Below are 25,907 nucleotides of genomic sequence, written 5' to 3'. Positions count from 1 at the left end.
AGGGGTCTCTGAAAACATTTTTTTCAGGTCAAGCACTGCCTGGTTTTTGCTCAGTCACCTACCAGTGCTGCCATCAAAGCCGCCCACTGCATACAGGAGATCATTGAGCACAGCTGCCCCTAAAGTGCTTCGTCTTTCCTGCATGCTGGCGATGGACGTCCACTGGTCCTTCACGCCGTCGTACACGTCAACCGTCCGTACCCTCAAAGATCCATTAAAGCCCCCAACAGCATAAACATTGCCAGCCATAAATACCACACCTGATAAAAGAGGAGAGAGATTTTAGGGAGGTTTTACGAACAGTTTGGGAAGCAAGTATCATCAGACGTCTGTCGGGGTGTGCAAGACAGCAGGGAAGAGCAGAACGTGGGCAAGTCTTTGGCATTTTCTGCAGGTTAAGAGCATTGGAGCCAAGTATGATAAAACATACGTGTCGTATGGAAGGTGAAATGAACATAAATACATGGCAACACAAGGCACAGATGGATTTCACACCTGAATGAGTAATTTTCTGAGCCAGACGGAACACCAAATGGTGATCCACATTCACAACCCTGTCAGACGTCTTCAGAGGAACACTCCCAATTTACAGACCTTCTCTCCATCACCCACACCTCGGCACTGAGAAGGACTGACTCAGCTCCTTTGATTTTCACTAGGAAACCAGCAAGGAAAACTGGATGCCTGTGGGCTGCTGGGACAGGAGGAGGAGGGGAAACACCGATGGAGGGGCAGCCAGCAGAGAAAGATGGTTAAGGGGAGACAGGGGCTATGGAGGGCAGACAGGCAGGAACAACTCCTCTCGACAGCAGGGCATCCACCTGAACAAGAAGGATACACGTCTGTAGGGAAAGAAAAGGAAGGATGGTAAAAAGAGCAAGCTGCTTGAGGCCAGGGGCACAGAGGAAGGCTGAGGACATCCACCCAGCGCTGAAGAGCTGCACTAGGAAAACCACGAAGGTTGCAGCAAAAGCTCCCGTTACCTGCTCTGCATCTCCGAGAGGGAAGCTCAGCAACCTGATCCCACCGCTCCTCCTCAAAATCATAGCACTCCACACTGCGAATGGCTTTGGGCGCTTGCCCACCCACCACAATCATCACCTGGAGACGGAAGACAACAGTTAGAACACTTCAGACACCGGCCCAGGCAGCTGCTCTCTGCAAATAAACCATCACCTCAACCTGATCAAGAGTACCTGCCAAAAACCACACTGCAGGCCCACTAGAGTCAGTCAATTCTATTCCAAGGGGGGGAAAGTTATCTCCAATTTAATGCACACTAAATATGGCAACCCCATTAACCCTTCCTCACCGTTTCTGAGGTGGGCAACCTGCCCTGTTTCCCCATGAAACACAAAACCGCTTGGCACTACAGCACACGCAAGACTTGCTGAAGTATTTTTAAGTGAAGATGATCCCAGCACAATTTCCAGAGCCAGCCCACTGTTTAGTCATTATCTCCATGGTGGTGCTAAAAATAATCGATTCCCCTTAGCAAATAAAACCTGACAGCTGTATTGCCACCTGCGGGGAAGATGACACTCAGGGAAATCGCCAGGACTATTAAGACCCGGGGTGCTGGGCTGCTGAAGGAAGTGATTTGTCAGCTTCATCAAGGCTTTTGGCTGCAACATGTATTGATGCAAATTCAGTAATTAAAGCCTAAATTCCTTATAGGGAAGATCTATGTGAAGGTGATCAAGGGTGATCTCAGGAGTGTGAGAACCGCTCTGACAGGTCAAGCTAAAGGTCCCTCCAGCCCCAGGCTCCATTACCAGCAATGACAAACTGTGGATACTGGTGGAAAAGTGAGAAGACCTGGACAGCGTGCAGCTCTTTCCAAATCTGCCCTGCCTGCCACCAGAAGACAAACTCCCCACGGACTCGCTGACTTGCCCAGGGGCAGGGGTCCCAGAAGCCTGCGGCTCAGCACTTGAGGGCTGCCCATCGCTGCGGAGCCTCAGCTGGGCACTGCAAACCAACGCGAGCACAGGCAGCGTCCAAACCACTTGCACCTACAAACAACTCAACCACACATTTCCTTCGACCCCCACAGCTATCAAGAAGAAGGATTTGCTCCCTTTATCACAGCAAATCAGCAGGCACAAACACTACCCAAGACAACCTGATTTTTACAAGGCCAAGGAGCTACAAGCAAGATAATAGGCTTCAAATATTGTCAAAGAGTTGATGGGAAACTGGCTTTAGCCTCCACAAGGTGGCTGTGGGTAGCTGAGGGGATAAGATCGTCACTCGAGGTCACTGGGGTAATGAGCCCAACTCCAATCACGGTTGCTTTAAAAGTACAGAGCTAGACACCATTTAAAGAATTTCAAGAGCATGAAAATATTGGACTGTTTGATCTACAAAGACGAGAACATGACATTAGAAAGCAAATTGAGTCTCAATTAGCAGCCTGACTACTAGTTGTGTAACAGTCTTCCATGGAAAGCTGCAGAGCTTCACACGATTACAGAATTAAGAGATTTCACAGCAGACGGTAATCCCTCATCAGCAGGACCAACAGACCAGATGAAAGTTTCTCAGTAACAGGATTTCTGGAAGATCATCACCTTCTCCCCTTTCTTTACAGTTAAAAAGAAGGGAGGAGAGACCTGCAGAAGATTTGGGTTTGTACTCACAGGTCACGCTATAGAAGATGTTGAGAACCTCCGAACTCATTAGTTCACTGTTCATTTTATCCTTAACTACTTTAGTCCTTGAACAAGGGTCACATCAGCACTTCATGATACCCCCAAAGCTATGTTCTAATAACTTCACCTCAGCGCCAGCAGGCAGAAAGGACACAACACACTGACACACTCTGCAGGACCACAATTTCTCAATGGACGGTCCAATATCTAAACATCTGAATAGCCCCTCATAGAACAGATCTCATACACCATCCCACAAACTAAACTCCCTCTGATTTGTGCTTAGAAAAATAATACACTACAGTTTTGACGTCTCACAATCTCCAAAATGCTCTACTAATAACTTCAGCGACAGTCTGCTGAGAGACATCGTGCCAAACTGTGTTTATCTCCGAGGCACAGGGAAAATAGTTTCTGTTGTCATTTTTTTTTTCACTAATGAAGTGGTGACCAGAGCATCACACGCCTGCAGGATAAATGAGGAGACTAAGAAGGATTATTTATTCAGTAGCTGCTTTGAGTCTATCGAAATTTGCCTCAGGCATCCTGCCCACAGGTCTGGGTGCTGCTGTTCCCTGCTTTCCTGGCTTCCAATTCTGGATTTGGGAAAAGGAAAGACACCTACTGCGACCCTCCTCAGCAGGCCTCCACGACAGTGCTATGAGCCAGCAGAACCCTCAGCCAACCCTCCGAGCTCTACAGGCAGCTGCCCGCAGCTGCCACTGCTCCACGGGTCAGCGATTCTCAAGGCACAGCTCCAGGAGCAACAGCCATTCGCAAAACCACTTGTGGCTGCCAAAATGTTTCAAGAGCAGACCCTTGCCCCTGGGAGCAGAGATACTGCTTCTCCTAAGGGTTTAACTAAGTTTATCTGACTTAATTATGTATCCTGGTGGACATAGGCAATACCAGAAGAGGGAGTAAAACACTTCAAAGGATGGTCATGGTGTTAGTGAGAAGTAACGCGGCATGTACGCCAGCTCCTTTCAAAGACAGAAAATGCCACCGGTAATATGGTGTGAGGCGAGACGAAGTGACGAACCCGGCTTACCTTTGGCAGGCTAACGGGTGTCCTCGGCTTTGTTCTGGGATTCTTTATCAGTTGCCTTTGATCCAGAGGAAGCAAATGATATTTCATGGCCTCGATAAGGAAGTCTTTACAGGTGTTGTTATTCTTGATTAAAGCTTCTTCTTCAACTGTCTGAGAACACGCACACACATGAAAGATCATTTAAACTGAAGTATCCAGCGGCACAGGTCACAAGGAGAAAGAACACGAAACTTGGAATTTCTCTTCCAAAGTACCAACATAAAAAAAAAAAATGCATAAGACAAACACAGACTTCCCCCTCTTCCCAAAGAAACACACACGGCAACATCCAAGCTTCTCACTTTTTTCCAGTATCACTCACCAGTAGCAGTGCTCGCTCTATTTTACCACCCTGCCAGACACCTTACTCGGCAGAGGAGAATTCACCAGGAGTCCAGGTACAAAATAAAAAATTTCTTTTATTTGAATCAGAATTTTTAAGGAGAGGGAGTATCTTTTACTTGGTCAGAAGATATAGTTGAGAGAAAAAAAAATACATGATGGGTTCATCTTGTGAATAACAATTTTATTTCAATTGTATTGATTTCTTTAGACTCAGATAAAGGCACAGCAAAGAGCCCACATGCCTACTCCTTCTTTGGGGATTCTCAGCTCATTAGCAAGGCCCAGATCCCACGACTTAACTCATCGAGAACAATCCCTAAGTCAGAGAGCATCACACCTGCCAGTCACACAGATCCATCTCTATGCACAGACACATCTTAAGCCAAAATTATCACACGACATGTTTTCACCAAACGAACCCATGCATTAGGGAAAACAAATGCACAAGCTTGTAACACCACCACCTGGGAATTTCACGGTGAAAAATCCCAAGATATCAACCTCTAAATGGCTTCCACCCAGAGGGGCAGGAGCTCTGCTCTTGGCACTGCCTGGCAGAGCACAGGTCACACCTACATGAAGGTTTCTGTGCACACACACTGATTTCAGAGTCCACAAGTTTTTCCTTTTATCCCTCTGTTTATAGACTGCAATATGCCAAATTACCCATCCCAGATACAAAGAGCCAAGCCATTGAGTAAGAAGCTACCAGCAGCTTAAGTGCAAGTATTAATTACTCATTTGCAGACTAACCTGTACAAGGTAATCTCTGGGCAAAAGGGGTAGGCGAACATGCTCCATCAGTTTAGCCATGTGCTCTAAGCGAGATTCCTTCTCATAATTTATCCAAGAAATAACCGCTTCAAAGACCTATGCAGATAAAGGACAATTAAACAGAGAAGAGAGAACTGCCTTGCACAGTCACCTACCCAAAATCAGAAGCATTGTGATTTTGCAGTATCAAAGGAAGGCGGTGCGAGCTCTCTATCAAACAGATGAAAAAGCTGTGACCATGCAGAGCGCGCTAGCACCACGGTAGCGAAGAGGTAAGCTGACTGTGCACATTAACACACAACTTCACATCTAAATGTGCTGTATCACTCTCTAAGCTAAGTGTGTGTCCAGGACAATCATATACCTCTGGGACATTAGTACGGGAAGGCAGCCAGGAAACTTAATTAGCCTGCTGACATTTGCACTGGACATTATTCATGAAATCAGCCACAACAATTACTCCTGATAACAGAGATCTCCCCTCCCAAAGGAGTCTGGCCACACAGTAAGTCACTACGCTCACCATCATACTTAATCGCTGCGCCAGTACGTGTCTCCCCCACAAAAAACCCAAGAAATCTTCAGGACGAGTACACTACACGTGCAGCAAAGCCCCTGCCTGCAGCCACGGAGCCTCTGCACTGCATGCATTTCACAGCTAAAAATACTCAGTTACTCCAGCTGGGAAACAAGGACACGCTGGACTTCTGGTCTGAACCAAAATCTAGTTTTACTGCCAGATCCAACCGGTTCAGATAAGCATCCAAACTTTGGCTCCATGACGAGCTGCTCACAAACAACCCCATGCAGCAGGAGCCGTGCAGAGCCCTGCACGACAGACAGACACGTGCAGAAGTGTCCTACATGGGCTCCTGCATGAATATGCATGTGCTTATATAATGGTGAGACTCACTTCTCCCAGAAGAAAGACCTAAAAATGTCACCAGGAGTGGGAAAGGCTTCCTGAAACATCCAGCAAGGCACGGAGAGGGGCTGGTGCAGTCCCAGACGCCACACAGCAGGATCTGGATCATTGCAGTGGAGTTTCCCCACAGACTCAAAATTAAATTCTGATCCCTAACTCACATCTACAGGCAAAATTCCTCACATGCTCTCGCTACCCAGTTACTCGTGGGGGGCTGAGAACAGCCCTCTCCCGCTGACACTGTCCCCCCCAAAAGCATCGCTGGCCCTTCACCCCAGCACACTCAACAAGTGCCCTTGGTTTCAGCTTCCCTCCAGGGTCAACAAATGGTCAGGCCAATTTGCACAGATATTTTTTCCTTTCTTTCCGTCCCTCCCATCACTCCCCAAGAAACCATTTTGTTTGGTCCAAGGTCACTAATTTGACAAAATCAACCAGAACTGAGGGCACCATCTCTCAGTCCCCAATTGGTGCTGGCAAATGTATGTGCAGGAGGCACTGGCAGAAGTGTCCTCTCACAAAGGAGAGGCAGAGAGAAAAGAGGTTTCTTCCTCTTAGGTTAAACTACATACTTTTAAAAAAGCAGTAAAGCACCAGCCTCGTTTCCTACGCCAACAAATCCTCCTGCTGTACTGTTTGGAATTCAGGACACTGCAATGAGGATTTAAGCGACACAACAGGGAGCCGTGTAATCAAACCCCAGCAAATGCAGAGGAAACTAATTCCTGCAGAAACTTTAAGTGTTTTAAAATGAAAATAAACAAACAATTTCACTTGGGCTACAAGGCTTTTAAAGTAGCAACTAGGTTGTTGTGAGATTTTTAATTGCAACAGAGTATGGAAGGAGCACAAAGTGAATCTTTAGCCAACTAACACGCTTTTCATTAACCTCTTCTGCACAAATGCTGAGCTACAGAACAGGTCACAGGACTGGGACATACCCAGCTACAGACCAAGATGACAGTGAATAAGTCTTAAAGGAAGGTAAAGCAAGTGTGCACAAGGAACAAACTGCTTCCTCTGTGCTGGAGACTGCTCCTGAGTTAGGCATACACTGTGCCTACTCTAAACATAACAGAAATTTTTAAAAATCCTATTCTGGCACCTTCCATTGGCTCCAATTCCTAATTTTATGAGAAGCAGGGGAAAAAAAAAATCTTAATCCAAGACAGCGATATCTCTATTTAAAGGCCACATCTGTTTCCATGACTGCCGTGCCCTCCCTCCGCACGCTGTGCCCGCTGCAGACCCCGAGCAGCTGCCGCCGCTTCCCCAGGAGACGGGTCTTTCCAGCCCCGCACGGCCTGCTGCCGGGCTGCGATGAAAGGAAGCCGTTACCCCACAGCTTTATTTAGAGCAGAGGCATGGCCCGAGCCAGCGGCTGGCACCTGCCTGGCTGTAGAAGCAGTCCTGAGCTTGGACTTGAAGTCCTGAGCCTTCTTCCCGCTCTATGGAGTAGAAGGGTCAAAGCCTGGAATATCCCCTTTCTGCACACTACCTAAGCAATGAGCAAGCCCAGACATTTTCCCAGTCTCTTCAGCTAAAAATCCAGTTCTTAGATACTCCCAGGAGTGAGGACTAAACTGCGCGTCAGCTTCTACTGCATGTTAGTGGCATGAGATGATGAGTCGATTACTGGACTCTGTAAAATCCCCAATCCAAAAACCCCAACCACTTTAAAATTTTCTTCCATCACTGTTCCAAGTTGGCAGGAGCCCTTTTTCAAGGCCTGGAAGCCCCTCCATTTCACACAACATTAGTAAATATGAATAAACATGATTTTTTAAACAGTTTTTCCTTGCTTGCATACACTGTTAGAATTAAAGAGCCAATTAGGTCAGGTACAGAAAAAAGCAGTGATAAAACTGTCTTCAAAGTACTCGGCCATAGCAAAAAGAGCAGGCAGGGACCAAAATAAACCTTTGCCCTAAGGGCCTGTGCAACCACAGAGGCTGGCAACAACAAGGGGGAGAGGGAGAGAGAGAAAGCAGGATAATCTTTGAGTAACGAGGAATCACTCTCACCAGTTTACAACTAAAATACATTTCTGTCGCAGCAGACAATTTCTGTAGTCTCAGTGGCCTAGGGACGTAAGTATGCCAAAATTTGTCAAGATAAATAATACATTTTATTAGGCCAATTGGTACTAGTTGGGGGGTGGCAGAGGAAGGGGAGAACACACAAGCTCTTGGGCACACATGCCCTGAAGCATTTTAAGGGCAATATATCCCTGCCTTGTTACCTCCTGGCGCTGGCAGGACTCAGCTACAACGCTTCCCAGCGACCCAGAGACGGCAACGCTCTGGCACACAGGCTGCAGCGCACGTATGAGACACGGCAAGAACAGGCACAAGAAAGCCTCTCCTGAAACCTGGCTGTGACAATTTAGCCCTCGGATGTTTGAAGTATTTGCCAACTTAGCACATCTTGTTGCTTAAAAAGTTATCCAACACATGTGCACACACATACACATAGATATATGTGTATGTATGGATGGATGGATATACACATACATACACTTCATATACATATATATATAGATATATATAACTGCTTGTCTGTCATGAAGCTAACATAAAACAGCAGCCGATGAGTCTGTCCTCAATTTTTTGGACTCCAGCACATATTTCATGTTTATGTTCCAATCCCATTCTCTGCCTCTCTCCTGTTATTCATATCTGTTGTTTTGAACGTGCAGCTTATGCTTACATTTCCTTCCACTGCCTTGCATTCTCAACTTTTACAATCAGCTAAAGAAATACTGGGTTTGATTGTATAAAGCTCAGATGAGGGAAGGAGTACTTTGATTTCTCTGGGCACAAAGCCAATAAAAGCTTTTCAACAATGCTGCACAGGACCGGAAAAATTGGTTACTAAACTTGCACTTCCCTTTGCAGGCTGCTTGGCTCAGGCAGAGCGGTTCTGCTGCGAGTTCACGCCATTTGTTTTTTCCCTTTTTGGCCCTGCCCGTATGGCACCTCGCAGCACCCCACCGAGACGCCCATGCTAGCCCCATGCCTGCGGAAACGCGCTCCCGAAGCCTCCGAGAGGTTGCTGGCTCAGGATCCGAACGAAGCATTGCTGCATTCGCACCTCACGTGGTGCAGGTTTGCTGGCAAGCTTTAGGGTCCCTCTGGGCCCCAGCACCCGTGTCTGCAGCCCAAAGGGGCTGAGCAGGATGGGTGCACACACCTGGATGTGCAGCCTGACCAGCTCAGTACAGAGCAGCAGCACCAAGCACACCCAGGTCGAGCCTCATCCCACCAAAACACAGTCATTCAACGAGGGTCCTGAAGTTATAAGCCATGTAATCCCCAAGCTCTCCTGCAGCCTCACCCAAGGGTCCATCTCCCCACAGCAACAATCCGGAGGTGAGCTGAAGGACTCTAGGCACACACCTCTCCCCAGAAACCTGCCGCAGGTCATGCAAGAAACCTACACCAGCGAAGTGGCTGGACCTGGTGTTCACCAAGTACCGTTACCACTGGTGACCCTCCTTCCCAGGACTACGGACCACATGAGATGTGCTGAACATTTCAACCACAAAACAACATCCACCAGTGCTTTCTTCCCCCCCCTCTTCCATTAAAAACACTGATGATGCTCAAAAAACGTTTTCCTCTTTCTTTTTTGGTTGCGGGTCATCTTTAGTTGTTCTGTCCAACATGCAACAGAAGCCAATACTCCTCCCTGGCCTAATGAAATTCACATTTTTTTGAGGTTTTACAGCAGAGAGGTTTACACAACACCAGATGAGAAGTTCCTAGTTTTCCAGAGAGGGAAGGTATTCAGTTCTGCCTCCCCAGGGCTTTTGGAAGTGATATGGATCTGAGAATCATTACTTCCTGCAAAGAACAACCAAGTGAAGGTCATTTTAATGTGCTTTTAGGATTCACATTATTTTTAATTTTCCTTTCCATGTGATCTCTGTTGGAAAACGGCCCCTAAAGAGCATAACATGAGAACAGTTCCTGATGTAAGATCTAGAAACATTCCAGCATTCTTACATTCACTGTTGCTATACAATTTACTGTACCTTTTCTTCAGAGGAGACTGTGAGCTTGTCACTTGATATTAAACTGCAAACCTGGTCCAGACTAAGGCTAAGAAATTCTTCTCCTAGCATCACCTCAGGAAAGTGCTGCTCTGTTCAACAAAGGAAAAGGGGGAACAGAAAATTATAATGAAATCCATGCTTTAAGTCAATGGAAGGACTACAGCATTCAGAGAACCTCTATTATTACAGCTCTGAGCACCCGAGGCAAACAACACACTGCGATTGCACGGCAGAACAGAAACAGAAAATAGTCTCAAGAGCAGGTTAAGGAAATTTGATGATATTTCAAATACCAAAAGCCCCATGAGACTTTTACAAATGACACTAAATGGGAACTGACTTTTCTGCAAAGCCACTAAGTACCTCCCAGTGGCAAACATCATTAGAAGTGGCAATTCAGAAAAGTGCCAGTGCCTTTCTAAAGCAGTAAATAACCCAGTCACCTCGAGATTCAGCTCTTGCCCACTTCAACTAGCTAGACAGAATCACATCTGCTCGACACCTGGATGAGAGACTCCAGCAACGGTCCTTGATATTTATAGGTATTCAAAGGAAAGACCATCCAGCTGAATCTGTCTGTGCAAGGGGGCACAAGGGTAGATGGGCAAGGGGGATCTTCATCCCATGCACGCACGCGGGATCATGTCTCCTTCTCTCCTTCCACCTTCTACTTCTTTCCCCCAAATAAGTAAAACTAACCTTTCTCCTGGTCCACACCCTCAGCACCCATCTTTCCCAGCAGCTTTGCCCCTTTCCACTGAAGTCTGCAACTGTACAAATTTCTTTTTCTCCCTTTGTGCCTCCAAATCCCTCCGTGCTGTAACTTCGGGAGCCACTCGAAAACAAACTACACATCACTGCTTATAACTCCAAACTGGAAGAATTATGACCAATGATCCAAAAAGGATCATCAAATCTGTCAAGCTTTACATCTAGCCAAAAGGGCGCTAGGAAATAATTACTTCTAAAAAAAAATAATTTCTAAGTCAAAACCGTTGTTAGCCCGTTGCAGACAATTTTAGTTTTGCAAGCATTTGTTACATATACATGCCAATTTAATCCCACCTGCCATTTGCTAAGTCCCGTTTATCTTTGGTTGAAATACAGAAACATGAATCTCAGACTCTTTATCTGAAGCAGCTTTTTTCAAGCTCTAATCCTTTAGCTTTGAGAAGCTCAGACTCGTATCCAAAGAGCTCCCTCCACAGCTAGATCTGCCTGTAGTTTTCACATCTGCAAATTGCTTTGCCTGCCAAAAAGCACCACCACAGGGACACCAGCTGGCATAACTTCCAGAGAGGACCTCCTTGGGGATCGCACCTGAACAACTCCATCACCAATGCTGGTGCTGCAGAGGGCACTTGGGCTTCCCCCCCCACGGACATTACTTGGTCTAATGGTGACAAAATACCACAGCTAAGCCAAAGGCTTTGACTAAAAATAGCAGTATCTGGATAAAGTTCAATACTCTGTCATGCTGGAAATCATATATAAGATCTAATTAACTCTTCTGGCCTTAAAAACTTGAGAAGAAGGAAATGCTTGCCCCACAGTAAGCTGGACACACTCTGACTTCAGGACACAACCTCCTATTCATTCTGGACTGGCATCTGGCAGTAGAAAGATATTTGATCTCTTGTTCTTAGTTGGAAGCAAGTAAAAATATTTACTGATTTTAAGAAAGTAACTTGTGCCTGCATCACGAAGGCTCCTCCACCTACTAAAGTTATCCACTGGCCAGAACTAAGCATTTCTCAAGTAACTGAGCTCATGTACGCATGGACTCTTGAGCATGGGGACTTCTGTCTTGGTTTAACGCTGTTACATAAACAGCATAGTGAAAAGAATTTTAATGGCATTTTTATTAATGGAGTTCCATTAACATTACATAGACTGCTGTACTAACTGGGACTTATGAAGGCCAATAAAACAACAAAGCAGACTTTCTAATTGCCAAACAACCAAATAAATATACAGTGAATGCACTGCTTGTTGGGTTAAAGATTAAACAGGGCCTGGAAGCAAGGATAATGAGATATTACAAGCAAGCCTTTATACAATTAACCATTCCTTCCAGGGTACCTTTTCCTCCAGGGGGTAATACAGCCAGAGCAGCTGTAAAGGTTTTACTTTTATTTGCAGGAGAATAGGGGAGGACTCGGTGGGCACATTTGTATTCCACTGAGCCTACTTATGGTCCAATTAAGGACAAAACCATACCAAGGAAAATGCTGCAGGACAGAGCAGGTGCTTTGGGAGACAGCAGGTGTATTTTTCCCGCTATACAAATAGGGAAAAAAGTAGAAAAACAAACTGAGTAGAGAAAACTACCAGCTTCTCCCAAGCAGAGGTCAAAGGCAACTCTGCCAGAGAAGACTGGAAAGTGCTGGGGAGTTAAGAGCATGGGGCCGCTTGGAACAGCTTTATGTTTACGGCGTAGAGGAGAAATGCTGAAAGCCATGGTCTGCACCTACTTACTGCAACCAAACACACCCACTCTCAAGGAAACAAGAGGGTAAGTGGCCATTGCTCCACAGCTCAGAGGCTCAAACTGCATCACAGTTTTAGCTGAGTGTTCCCACTCCCACTCACAAGATTTAATTTTGCCCAGTGCCATTTATTCCTAGAATGCACAAATCCCCGGCATTGCCTACTGCTCCCACGGGGCAGCTACATGGGGAGGAGACCCGCACTGTGTTGTTGAATAGGCAGCCAAAGAGCTTACTAGAACACACTAGGGAACTATTTAATGGGCTGGGATCCAGAGGAGTCAGGCTTCTTCACCTCCTTCGGTGTTCCCCTGTGACCAAACCACATTTCACAATTTGCTGCATCACAGCAAGTTATTCCCTTCCCTGTTCTAATACAAGAAGCATGAAGAGACCAACCAGGATGTGCTGATCTTGCTCAACTCCACAGGTCACTGTACCTGGAAGCAGGTTTAACTCAACCAACAGACCACCCCTCCCTCACCTGCATAGGCATTCGCCTGCTGCAGCAGTTCAGTACACGCGTGCACATCGGCAAACGCTCGGATTCCAAGGCAGTTTGTGGGATGCAGCTGGGACTGAAGAAAGTCACAGCAGTTTTTTCTAACATCCATCAATTGCAATAAACTAGCAGCTGGCAACAAAACCTGCAAAGGCAAGAAAGTGGAATTAGAGTTAGCAACGAAGAAAGTTGGACTCATGGCTTGTACAAATTAGATGCAATTCCCCTTCAGACAGAGACACATCCCTGTGGGCTACGAGAAGGAAGGATAAAGTTTTAGCACCACCCGTATACAGAAGATCCCCGTCGGTGCTCTGAGAGATAGAAACAGCTAACCCATGATGGGTTAAAAGTGGAGCTGCTCTCCTCGTGCCTTCTCCCCACAAGGCCTCAAGGACAAAACACAAGCAACCACAGATGCACCTGAATTTCTGGCTTTGCTGCTGGTAAGTCCTGCACACAGATTTTTAATTTTTTTTTTCCCTGAAAAGCTTTATCTTATTTATATGCATTACCATCACATTCAAAGCCCACAGCAGCCCAGCACTCCTCAAAACCTTGAACTTTTTTTTATTTCCAACAAAACCCTATTGGCTTGTGAGCAGGGTGCCCAAACTGCTGTGTAAGAGAGGGAGTTCACAGAAGCTCAAGCAGGTTCTGGTGACAGCAAGGCTCTCAGGACAGATGGGGCTAACTATTCAAACCAACATCCCTCATTTTCACTCACACAAAATGCTGTGGACACTTGTGGTTCATGACTGCATCTGAAAATCACAGAATCACAGAATGTTAGGGGTTGGAAGGGACCTCGAAAGACCATCTAGTCCAACCCAAAATGAGGTACTGCTTTGTGGCTGCAAAACTAGGTGCAGAAAAGAGACAGAAATGGATCAGCAACGTGACATCTGAAGGAAAAAAAACACCTTTGAGGGTAGGGAGCGGGACAGGAAGCAGAAAATAAAGTCAGTTGGGATGTTACAGCCCGTGACATCAGCTACTTCCTTTCTTATGTCGTACAGCAACTGCAGACGTGTCTTATCCCAGCTCTTCCATAGCTCTGGCTGCTTCACACATGTCCTTCCAGCTGGGCATCTGTGCTCACCATCTGAGCACAGATTTCCGGAAAATTATTTCCAATTCAAAAGAAACAAGCAGCTGTTAAATAAAACAAATAGGTTAACAGCATTCACCTCCCTAGATCTTGATGGCAGGGAAGGGAAAAAGATGCCCCCTCCTTGTCCCTGCCCGCCTGCCCCCACAGTCCCGTTCCACATCAGGGCAGGACACTGACAACCTGCCCCAGGTCTTTTCTAAGCCGCTGATGCATTCCAGCCCCAGCCCAGCTGTACGGCGTCTGACTGCTGCCAAGCAGCCACTCCAACAGGCAACAATAAAAAAAAGAAATCAATTAACCTGGAAGCCTGTTTTTGCCCAAGCCTCTTGATGCCAGGAGGAGATTAGATTGCGGTTTTGATTAAATCAAGATAGCAATGCTCTCGCATGTTTGAAACCTAGCTGTGAACCACTTTCTATCTAGCCAAACCATCTCCTTCTATCAGCAGAAAGGCGAGCACCTGAGCTGCAGAAGGGCTCTGGGTGAAGAAGTCAGACTCCCTGCAAGCCACCTCTGGCCAGAGCTTCCTCTGTGCATCCCCCCCATCCATCCAGCGTGCATGCCTGCAAATCCAGGTGGGCTGTCTACCTTGGGTGCTTTGGGATATTGCCTCTAAAACAGAACGTACTCACTACGAGCACTGATGCTCACATGCTACGGCCCCCCTGGACATCCCAGTATTGCTATTACAGCCTTGTGCTGGCTTGAGAGGGCAGCGTAGGAGCCTTACACCACAGCAGTTATTATAAGAAAAGGGGCATTATCTTATAGTACTTCTCAGAAATAGGATATAAATGGCCTATCAGGAGATGAGTGGATTTTCTCTTTCTTATTTCCCAGCTGAACGTCTCACCACTCATCTTGTTTTTACCAGGGAAGGCGAAAAGCAAGGAAAGGATATCCGCTCACATGAAGCCTGTTTCCTTTAGAAATAACAAGAGGAAATGCCCTGCCTAAACATGCCGGACCAAACTGCAAGCCCATTAATATCCAAGCAAGTTAGTCACTTGGGTCTGGATTTGGCTTTTAATATTTGAACTCCAAGCACTGTGAATGATTTACAGAGAGCTGGCTTCTCTACTCGATCAGCCTCCATCAGAGCACTGGGACAGACTGCCCAGAGAGGTTGTGGAGTCTCCTTCTCTGGAGGCATTCAAAACCCGACTGGATGTGTTCCTGTGTGATCTACTGTAGGTGGTCCTGCTCTGGCAGGGGGGTTGGACTGGATGATGTTTCGAGGTCCCGTCCAACCCCCAACATTCTGTGATTCTGTGATTCCATACCAAATCCCAATCGTCTTTTGAAATTATGTCAAAATTAGCTGCTATTACTAGTGAGGCCGACTTCTTTGCTAAATAAGTTGAGTCCAGAACCTCATCTACGGTGCATGTGTGTATATGTACACATGTAGCCAGAACCATCTAGTTCACCAGCTGTGCTCCCCAATCTCAAGTTTACACAACATTGCCTGTGCAACTGAATACTTTCATAAACCTTTGATGTCTCTGAATTAGGAACATTTTTCAGCCAAAAGCGCTCTGTGTTGCTGTAAGGTTCATTCCAGAGGCAGGGCATTAACACTGGACTTCAGAGACTGGGGTTAGTTCCCTGCTCTGACGCAGCCTTCCAGGTAACCTTTGCCAAAAGTTATCTTACACCATTCCTCATCTGCAAAACAGAAAGAAGAGCATTTTCCCAAGGCAGGGGATGTATTAAAGCTTATAAGCAGCTTTGATGATGTAGTCAAATTGGAAGCCAAATAAGAGTACTGGCTGTAATCCTCAGCAGCACATCCAGGGCCACAGCTGGGACATCTGCCGAAACAGCAAGACAGCTCCCAGGCACCTTCCCAGGGGAATCTGTGACCAGAGAAACAAGCAGATTTTGTGTTTGCAAGGCAGGTTAAAAATTCAGTTTTAAATGAACTGCACCAGTAGTGAAGACAAAACTACATTACTGTAATGTGGCTTTTCAGTGCAAGGCAGGGGATCAGGCTTTAACACTCCCCAACTGCTACCAGGCAGTGCAGAGGGTGAACAACAGTGCTTCTACTGGAATGCTCCCCTTGGGGTGAAATAGCCCAGGCAGAGGCATGTGTGACAGCATCAGGAAGCCACAAAGAAGGATAAAGGATATAGAAGTGAGAGAGGAAATGGGAGCAGCTGGCAACTTCCCTCCTGATCTACCTTCTCCAACTTCACTGCACAGAGCAGATACACCATCCCTTGGTTAAACAGTGGGATACAAATGTGGGGACACATCCATCAGACGCAGTATAGTCCTCTGGTGCCACCTCCACAACTCTCTCCTCACCTTTCCATCAGGCCAATCCAGTTTAAAAGACTTGCTGTAGGCCTAGGAAGGGCCCCCAACCCAACTGCTATAACACCCCAGAGAAGTCAGCCCTGCTGTTGGCCAGGGCTCTCCAGCACTCCAGGAGGGTGATGCACGGCAAGGAGCCTTTGCTCCAGGGAGGCAGATAGCCCTGATTTATTGCTTCTCCTAAAGCTGAGCAGAAAGGCACTCCACCTCACCCTGGGCATGCACCTACTCTAGTTGCCACTTTTGGAGTGAACAAGGGGAAGGCAGATGAACTGATCTACTTATCAGCCCTTTAATCACCAAAACTGCATCTGCCACAGATACTCTCCTTCCTTGTTGTGAAGTCCTAAGTCCCTAGGGAAAGCTGAGGTGTAGCAGCACACTTCTGAAAAGGAAATGCTACAGCTTCTAGCAAAGCTTTTTTCCTCCTTTCTCAAGCCATTTTTTATTACAATTACTATGTCTGCAAAGCTGACAGCTTCAATATCTATTTCCTCCAGATAGCTGATCTCAGATATCATTCTTTCTACAGGAGCCATATCTCAAACTGTGGTGGGATACAAGGACACATCACACACGTGGTACGCTGCATCTCACTCGTAAGAATTTAATTGTGAAATTAGTTTAATCAGGACTTTTCCCAGGGAATCATTACAACCCTAATGGTCATGGCTTTCTTAATTGGGAGGGTAATTCTCAGGCTGCCTGCAAGCAATTAAGTGCCATCAGTAAGGATGGGTGGGACACACTGAAGAGGGGCTGTATTCACTGTCTACAGCCAGAGGTCCAGGTGTCTTCACAGGACTGACTAGGAGAATGAGAGGCCTGCTCCCAAGTCTGTTCTTCATTCAGCCCTGTTCAAGGACACCGTGTTGAGCCTCTTCTCCATCTCTGGACTTTGCTCCCATCACTCACTGAGCTGGCAGGTTTGATAGTGCTGGAAAGCAAGCAGCAATGCAGCCAGTTCAGTTGCGAAACCAAGACCTAACCGAAAAATTCAAGGAACTGATATGTTAAAACAGCCATCTATTCCATACAGGTAGGGACTAGCAGTCCCCTGTCCTCTGTCTGACATGTGCATATGGTTTCCATTGATGCCAACCAGGGCTGCAAGGGAGCATCTGTGAACTTCCCCAAGTTGCTCACTTTCGTTTTCCTCACTTTCTCAGAAAATGCACTGCACAACTTTCTTCCAAATAAATTTATCAAGCTCCACCTTCAAAGGAATGAGATCTTTTTGTCATGTATATGAAACTTACAACCTTGATGTGGGGTGCCACAGAACAGTAATAACAGAAGGCAGCAAGGACAGAAATCCCAGGATGAATTTTCCTGAGACAACCACACAACTGCAATGAAGACAGAAATTCTTCCTCTGCTCCATGCCTTCCAAACAAGTGGCAAGTTAAATCCCAAATGCATGTTCAGAGGCAAAACACCGCTCAGCACAGAAGCCTCTCCATCATCCATCATCCCCGAGCCCTCCTACTACTGCATCCATATTGCCTTGAAATCTCACTCTAAAAATGAAGTTCCAATTGCATTCGTCGGGGCAATTCTCACCCACATACCCCCAATGGAGTTCAAAGAGAGTATTCGCTCCCACAGGGGCTCTGTGCTGCCCTTCATGGAGCTAGGGTGGACTGAAAATCCCCTTTACCTGTACATTTGGGACATACTGTTGAGGGAAATTGCATGAACACCCCCCAGTAACTCAATACATAGATGATGACTGGAACTTACTGTACAGGCTTGGCCCCTTGTACACACATCCTTCCTAACTTAAAAAAAAAATATTCAAAAACCACTTTGTGCAATGAAACAACAATCGGCTACAAAAATACATGCTTAGAAAAAGGGAGTCTCACTTCCTGAACAACATACAAAAGTATAAAAAAACTACACGTTTCTGTTAGAAAAGAAACAACAAAAATACTGTAAAAAGGCTTCTTGTGGAGAAGTACTGGGCATCACTCAGCATTTGAGCACATTTGGGAACACTCACTCCTGCACCCCGTGTTAGCTTTGCTGCTCATCTTTGTCTTATTTCAGTTCTGCTCCCATTTTACTTTGCTCACTGACAAGATACTGCCTTTTCACTAATCACATGTTTTGGTAGCTTGGCTGCATCTGTTCAGTTAATGCCATTTAGCAATCTTTTTTCTTGTAGTTTCTACAATGACATTACCTGGCATCTATAGCCAGAAATTGCTTCTTCTAGCTGCTGAGGAAGTCTGAAAAAACCCTTTAAAAATGCAGCCTTGCCCTGCTAGAAAATTAGAGCTCATGACATGGCAATAGGAGAGCTCTGGAGATACCCGCTGGAAAAAGAGAAGGTCTCGCCATGCTCAAGCAAGCCTGTGAAGGAACACTGCTGAAACAACACAGACTGGCACTACCAAGGCATCCTTCCAGCTGGATGGCTGACACAAAGCTGTGCAGCGGGAGGATGTGACAATGCAAGGGACCAAACCTGCCCACTTCTTCCTAAGACTGATATTGCTAATCCAAACCAAAGACTGCAAGGAGCTCAGTATTTTGTTGTTCATGCTGTTTGCCTTCACTGATGTGAACCTTTCCAACGAATCACTGAATATTCTTTTCTGTAAACCTTTTTTCCTGTGGCTGCAGGTGAATATTAACCTATTTCTGGCATTCTGTTCAGGGGTAAAACACCCAGAGACAGGATGGACATTTCTCTTCAAACTTTCTATCGGTTTCATCACAAAATCCTATTAAATTCCACAAAGTATTTTCAGCGTGGCCATTTTTAACACACAATAAAATTTAAACTAGTCAGTTAACCCTGCATTAGATCAGCTTCATTTGTTAGCTCCCATCAATAATTTACCTCCAACCTAAAAAGTTACTCACAGAGTGGTTATTTAAGTAAATCCTGCAGTAAAAGGACCTGCTTTAATAGCCTGGGAAAAAAACACTATGCCCAAACCTTAGTATTCAACAAACTTAGAGATTTTTTTTTTTATCTTACTGTGTGAGAGATGGAAGCCAAAATACAGACAGGGCTCTTACTTTAACTCTTTGTAATCCCTAGGCCACAGAAGGCAGGCTTTGGTTAGGTTTTACTAAAAAAGACAGCTTTCTGGTTGCTCAGAAAAGGTAACATCTGGACTTCTTCCTAGACCTTCTGGGCAGGACTGAGCTGGCTCCCCAGCCTGCTCCGGCTCCCGCAACACTACTCATACCCAGCTGCAGGTGTACTCAAGCACTGAGACGCTTGCATGGGAAAACAGCCAGAGCACGTGTAGTCACTTCAAGGAAGCTTCATTCAAGGCAGACTGACTGGGGCCAGCACACCAGATGGTATCCCGAGCTCAGCACATCCCACATGCCGAGTGGGTGCTTCTGGGCCACCTAACAACCAGCAGCATGGAAGGAAAGCGTACGTTTCAGAAAGCACAAGGATATAGTCTTCACATTTCCCACAGGAAAAGGGTCCAGCCTGAGTGTGTGTAAATGTCATTTTCCCTCTAGCAAGTAAGATCCCAGAGGTCCAAGGAACTCCACCCCAGTTCCCCATGGAAGCAATGCTGTATCTCAGCCCCTGATGACCCCAACTATACACTGTAATTAAGCGTGGGCTACACAGCAGACAGCTAGTCCAAGCCACCCACAGTTGGGTTTGAGCCTCAGCTTCTTTGCTGTAACGGCACCTTGACAGTCTCCTCACTTGCTGGTCCTCAGCCTCACCATAGGGCAACCAGGGTCCATACTCCCTACCAACATGACAACTGCCAGGTTGAGAGCACGCCAGAAGGTCAAGTTTGTAAAACTGGAGGGCAGAAAGGGCAAGAAAAGGCACACACAGACTTAGGTCACAAAGGATGGCACAGGGCTTAGACTGCAAAGTGGACATAGCTCAGGGTTTTGTCCAAGTTCCTGCAGGAAGAGCAACAGGTCAGCAAGAACCAGCACCCTCCCTGAGGGCCTGGGGCAGAAGAGTACGTCCCTCCCACAGCAAGAATCTCATTTCAAGCAGAACCAGTCTAATTTTGCCATGTTAATTAGGTCAACAGAACGCACGCAGCAGCATTGCCCCTCTCTCTCTCCAGCATCACAGACACAAACTTGTTACCCTGACCAACATCCAGGTGACAGAGAGGAAGACAACAGACTCAAACTGCCACTTGTGAACACAAATGGAGACCAACCGAAAAGCATGTCCACACAGGAGCTCCCAGCATCCCTTCCAGAAACCAGGGGCTAAGTGCACAGCCGTTTTCTTACCACAAATACAAGCAGTCAAAGAAAAAGCTTTACCAGCAGCCACAGCCACATGACATGACAAAGTGCTCTCTTCCTGACCATCCCACTTTATCTGTAGGCTGCCTTTCAATTACTCTTTCCACTGCTGGACAAATATTTACCTCAAAGAAATTCAAGATGGAGAGCACACACACACAAAAAAGGAAGAATGCCCTCATTTTAACAATATATTCCACTCAAAGCTCTGCCAAACAACTCAAACTACTCAGAAAAATTTAAAAACTAACAGCCAGATTCCTCTGCCATGACCTTAAAACAACATTTGACTTGCTGCTTGTTTGAGTCTATTCTGACCTTCGACAGACTGACCCACAAGTCAGCACAGCTTCTTGGAAGGCAAATGCCTGCTCTCATTATAAGAGTTCCACACAAAAGCTAAATGCAACATGACTTAAGTGCAGAGAAAGCAGCAAAGTGCCTCAAGACTAAACAGTGGCTGGAAGTAGCTCTTTACAAGCTCAACCTTTTACTTTCTGCACCCTAAAGAGATCACTCACTCCCAAAGGACCTGTGCCTTTGAGTTTCAAGCTTTTTACTCTGGTCTCCACAGGACCTGTTGAACCAGACCTACCTGCACATTCTCTTCCGTGACCTCAATCTCAGCAGTGTAGATGTAATCAATCAGCTTCCTCAGGGTCTGCCCATCAACATCTTTTATCTCAATCTTCTTGGCTTTACTTTCAGACATGTCTCCTGAAATTCATTTCAAAAGGACAGTTAGAGTTTGCTTCGCAGGACCTCATTGCAGGCCCTTTCTACCCATATATCCAGCACATCCTCCTGGCATCTGACTAAAAGACTGCCCTGGTGCTACCCCTGACCACTGAAGGACAACCAGCGAGATTCCCAGAAGCCTCCTAATGCCACCTAAAAAACATCTCAATATTTGGAGACACTAGTGTGAAATAAAAGAAGTCAACAAAAGCAACAAGTTCAATTTCTTGCCAGAAAAGAACCTGCCGTAGTTCACTTGCATTCAAACACATACAGGGGCTAAAAAAAATAGCCCAGTATGACCCTCAACCATGTCTCAGCACAGGGACAGACTCAAAGAGACTGTGGACAGGACTTAAGAGGGTTTTTTTTTAAAAAAAAAAAAAAAAAAGTATTTTATATGTTTATTAAAAATATTTTTTTAGATGTTTCTATATATGTAGGTAGATGAGTAAGTTGCAACAGCTAAGTTAGGGTGCTTTGTGGTATACCCTACAATAAAAGGCAGCATTACCCTCTTTCTTTAGAAAGGGCCTGAAACCTGCTGAGGAAAACAAGCACACATGCCAACAGCTACATCGAGTGTGCTGCAAGCTTTTCTCCTGCTGCAACCTGTCCACACGGTCACACCTTACACAAAGCACCTGTGCAGAAAGATGTATTTCTCTTCTCTCACCTTCCCATCACACCTCAGAGGCAAGGCAGCCTTTGGATCCAAACTGTATCCTTTCTCCAAATACATAACTTTTTAAAAAAACCAAACCCACAGAACTAGAGCAGTAATTTCCCCTATGGATATACAAGTAAAGCCCTTATCTGTGTAAGACCCTATATATGATGGGGCTTTAAGCAACCTGGTCTAGTGGAAGGTGTCCCTGCCCATGGCAGGGGGGTTGGAACTAGATGATCTTTGAGGTCCCTTCCAACTCAAACCATCCTGTGATTCTATGAACTGGTGCTTCATGTGCAGCTTCCCCACTGTTGTGGCCAATGCTGTGTGGGCACCAGACACGCATACCCTGTGCTTAACAGGGGCACGTCACAGGAACAAAAGGATGCTGTGGGGAGCAGAAGGAAGGACTCCCAGGGGTCCTTCCAGCACCCACACACATGGTGACCTCACCTTGGTTTTAATCACCAAGATCTTGAGGAACCACAAAAAAGAAAGAACAAACTCCCAAACAGAAAGAAAACAGTAAGTGAAAAAAGAAGCTAAACAAAGGAGAGCGTGAGGAAGTGTCAATTCTTAAACCTAGGCATGAATAATCACTACTCTAAGAAATCTGGTGACTCAGTACTGCTGTGGGATTAAGAGGAAAAATAGTTCCTGCAGCCTATGGCAGAAGTAATTACAGCCTACATCTCTGTACAGCATGCGACAAAACGTGGCCGGGCACATTAAGTGCACAGCACAGAGGCAGACGCTAAAAGGGGTCCAAGCCTGAGCAAAATCTGGATCCTGGAAACTGAACTTTGCAAGCTTCACTTATGGCAATAAGGAGGTAAATAACAGGAGTGGTGTCAGACCATAAGTATTCAAAGAGCCAACAACGTCCCAAGGGAAACGTAGACTGAAATGATATTTGCCTCAAATTCAATTTTGAAAACTAAATAATAAAATGTTATTCAAAGAAGTCCATGAATACAAATGTACAAGTACAAAGTGATAAATGACCTACATTTAGGAGGCCTTCAAAGCAGGTAGGACTTTTTAATTGACAAAATAAATGTTATCTCCTTCACACACTTTCTCCTCCCGCAAAAAAAATACATCTCCAGAGATGAGAGGGGGCTTCTGAGAACAGGCTGGTCCCCATCAGCCTACATGGAGCTGGAGGTGCCTCTAAGGAGCACCCAGCCAAATCCCCAACCCCCCCCTGCACAGCAAGGGGCAAGCGGAGCAGCCAGAGCCCTGCAGTGCTTGCTGGGACCCGCGGGGCAGAGGGGAGGCTCAGACACACGCACCTGGAGATCGATGCAGAAATAGCTTGGAGGGATCGATCCGATAACATCATCTGTCTTTGTGGTGTTCATGTGACACAGGCAACAAAAATAAAGGCTGCGTGGGCTTCCACACCCACCAGCAAGCTGCCAGCCCTGCATACTAACAGCCTCTGCTGCCTCTGCTCTGGTAACAGCCCAGTGCACGATGAGAAAGGGGCATCTTGTGCGCTGTGCCCCACAGTCAGATGGGATCTGACCCCTCCAGCCATCCTGGCATGATCAAGCGCCTGCCACTTGCCAGAGGGTGCTGCTCTGGACGCATCTCTAACACTGCAGAGCGAGGGAGAACCTGACAACACCACAAGCAAGCCAAGGCAGGGGCTGGTGCAGACCAGGAGCAGGCAACAAGCTGCCCCCTCCTCCAAGCACAGACCCAAGGCAAACACAGCCTCTAAAGTACGGTGGCCGGCAGACAAATGGTGGGGTAATTAAGGCACCTCATCCCATATTCCTTCAGAAAAAAAGCCCCACACCTTAAAGCCCACTAAACCCAACCCCTAGGATGTCTTTCATAAGTCAGACTCGAGCCTCACCCGATACCTTAACCACAGAATAATTCAAAGCACCAGCATCATCTCTCATACATAAGGGCTGTGCTGAGAAGGGGCTGCCCGAGGCACTGCACAGTCCCCGTCCCTGCACCGCAGTGGTGGGGCAGACATGAGTGACAGTCTAGGAGCAAGCAAAGGCAGCTAAAACAGGCAGAGTGGCTCCACCCAGACCCTCTTTAGGGGACAGACTTTGCAGACACCAGCCCCTCGTGAAAGCAAGCCCTTCATGCATCATGCTCAGCACACAGCAGTGCTTTCTGCATTCCCCTCTGCTCATAAGGGTGGGGAGAGAGCAGAGCTCTGCTGCTTTGTCGCAAGATAAACTACAGTCAAAACTGCAGCAGCCCGTGGTGCCTTGTTTATCCAGCACAGCAGCTTGCCCTGCCTCCTACGTGCTGCTCTCCAGAGAGGCTTCCCAGTACACAACTATAGCTTTTGTTATTTCCTCAGTCAGAGATATGCTGAAGGAGAATACGAGTGCATTGGGTAACAAAACCACGGCCTCCTGCACATGGGGCAAGCGCTTTGAAGCGGCACACGAGACCTGCAAGGGAGGTTTCTGCGTTGCTGCTTCCTCCTTCAGAAGTGCTGAAGGTATCTCGCAGGAGCAGTCTTAGCAGCATCGCTGCAGTATCTATTATCCTTTCTGAAATTATTGTGGTTTTTTTTCTAAACGGACAGAAATTACTGTCCCAAATCATCCCCACAGAATGGTGCCAACAAGGACCAGCCACCATCCAAAACGCTCTAGAAAGCCAGTAAGGGAAAGGACACTCAGTTACGAAGTGCTGAGTCTCATCTCTCCTTCACCAGTGGAAGATACAAATGGAAGATGTGCCTGCTTATTTTTGGACTTCCCAAGGCTGTTTCAAAGAGGAATGCCTAATCAGAGGACACCAGATGGTTTAGGGAAGACCCCAAGGTCATCACAAGGTCATTCATGAGCCCAAAGTCAGGCCAAACCTACAGGGACAGGGCTTGCAGAGAAAGCAGGCGAAGGTGGACGAGCCGCAGGTCTGTTTGGCTCTCACTGTTCACAGCTTCACACTGATCGTTCACTACCGCGCGGCTGCTGGCACTGCTGGGGACCCCTCCAGCTCCCCGCACCCCCAGAAGGTGGCTCCCCCGGGGGGGACTCCGCAGGTACAAGCCAGTCCTGCAAACACCCACACAATGCAGCTGCCCCCAAGCCATTGGGTTGTATCGCTGATGTGCAATGAAAAAAAAAAAACCCAAGCCACAACCACCAACTAATGTTCAAGTCGTGATTTTAAAATGCCCCCCTCCAGACTGTGAGCCGCCAGAAGATCACACGCTGGGTCTTTGCAAGAGGGAGATCCAGACCTTAGAAATTTGGGACGAGCTAGACCGAAAGCAAAGGGAGAACCAGTCTTTGCTGACCCACTGCCCCCGGGGAGGGGATGGGCAGCCACCAAGGCTGTCACCCAGCCCAGGGGAGCTGCAGAGCCGGCCACATGACGGCGGTTAGCTGATTACTGGTTAACTCGCAGCGTGAGGGATTACACGCCCCGGAGAATTCCTGCATGGAAACATGAGCAGCCCCACACCACCACCTTCCTGCACAGATGACCTCTAAGGATCAGAGGGGATTTTCCAGTATTTTTTCTTTTTTAGACTTCTCATCAGGAACGAGCATCACTACCACTTGCAAGTCGTCCTCGAGGTGCCCTGCGCAAATGGTGGCCTCTGAGCAGCGTCTGCTCCTCTGCCTTGCCACCACCCACTTCCACAGCACAGCACCAGTGCCCTGGAAAACACAAATGCTCCCCACCTCAGCTCACCATGGCAAACCTTACATCTCATCTCACATTCAGACATCCATTTATGCCTGAGGTTTCTTCCCTGCCTCCATTACAGAAGGGAAAAAAGCTTCCCAAATGACAAACTTCTTCCTGAGAAATGTTGCGTTCTGCTTCCAGTAAAGCAAATAAAACGAGCTCTAATCTCAAGGCTTTTAAAAGAAAGAAGCAACCCCTAGACCACAGGCAAAGGAACGTAAAATGGGCAAAAACCCCCAAACTTCATTTATGCTGAAGCTGAGGGACAGCTGACAACCAT

General features: G+C 46.7%; 1 protein-coding gene across 2 annotated transcripts in view; it reads right to left on the bottom strand.

Moving 5' to 3' along the window:
- KLHL3 (kelch like family member 3) overlaps positions 1-25,907 on the bottom strand; it is a 49,301-nt gene that overhangs the window by 7,829 nt on the left and 15,565 nt on the right. For both annotated transcript variants that reach the window (XM_086470728.1, XM_009950215.2), the window contains 7 exons: positions 21,131-21,252; positions 12,819-12,981; positions 9,825-9,934; positions 4,843-4,959; positions 3,706-3,855; positions 984-1,101; positions 63-260 (listed from right to left, as the gene is read on the bottom strand). In XM_086470728.1, coding sequence (XP_086326854.1) covers positions 63-260; positions 984-1,101; positions 3,706-3,855; positions 4,843-4,959; positions 9,825-9,934; positions 12,819-12,981; positions 21,131-21,252 — 978 coding nt within the window. The remainder of the gene's footprint in view (positions 1-62; positions 261-983; positions 1,102-3,705; positions 3,856-4,842; positions 4,960-9,824; positions 9,935-12,818; positions 12,982-21,130; positions 21,253-25,907) is intronic.

Source organism: Leptosomus discolor, chromosome 10 (assembly GCF_034619465.1).
Source record: "Leptosomus discolor isolate bLepDis1 chromosome 10, bLepDis1.hap2, whole genome shotgun sequence".
Classification (NCBI taxonomy): Eukaryota; Metazoa; Chordata; class Aves; order Leptosomiformes; family Leptosomidae; genus Leptosomus; species Leptosomus discolor.
Note: the sequence above shows the minus strand (reverse complement) of the source record. Positions and strands in the feature narration are given on the sequence as shown.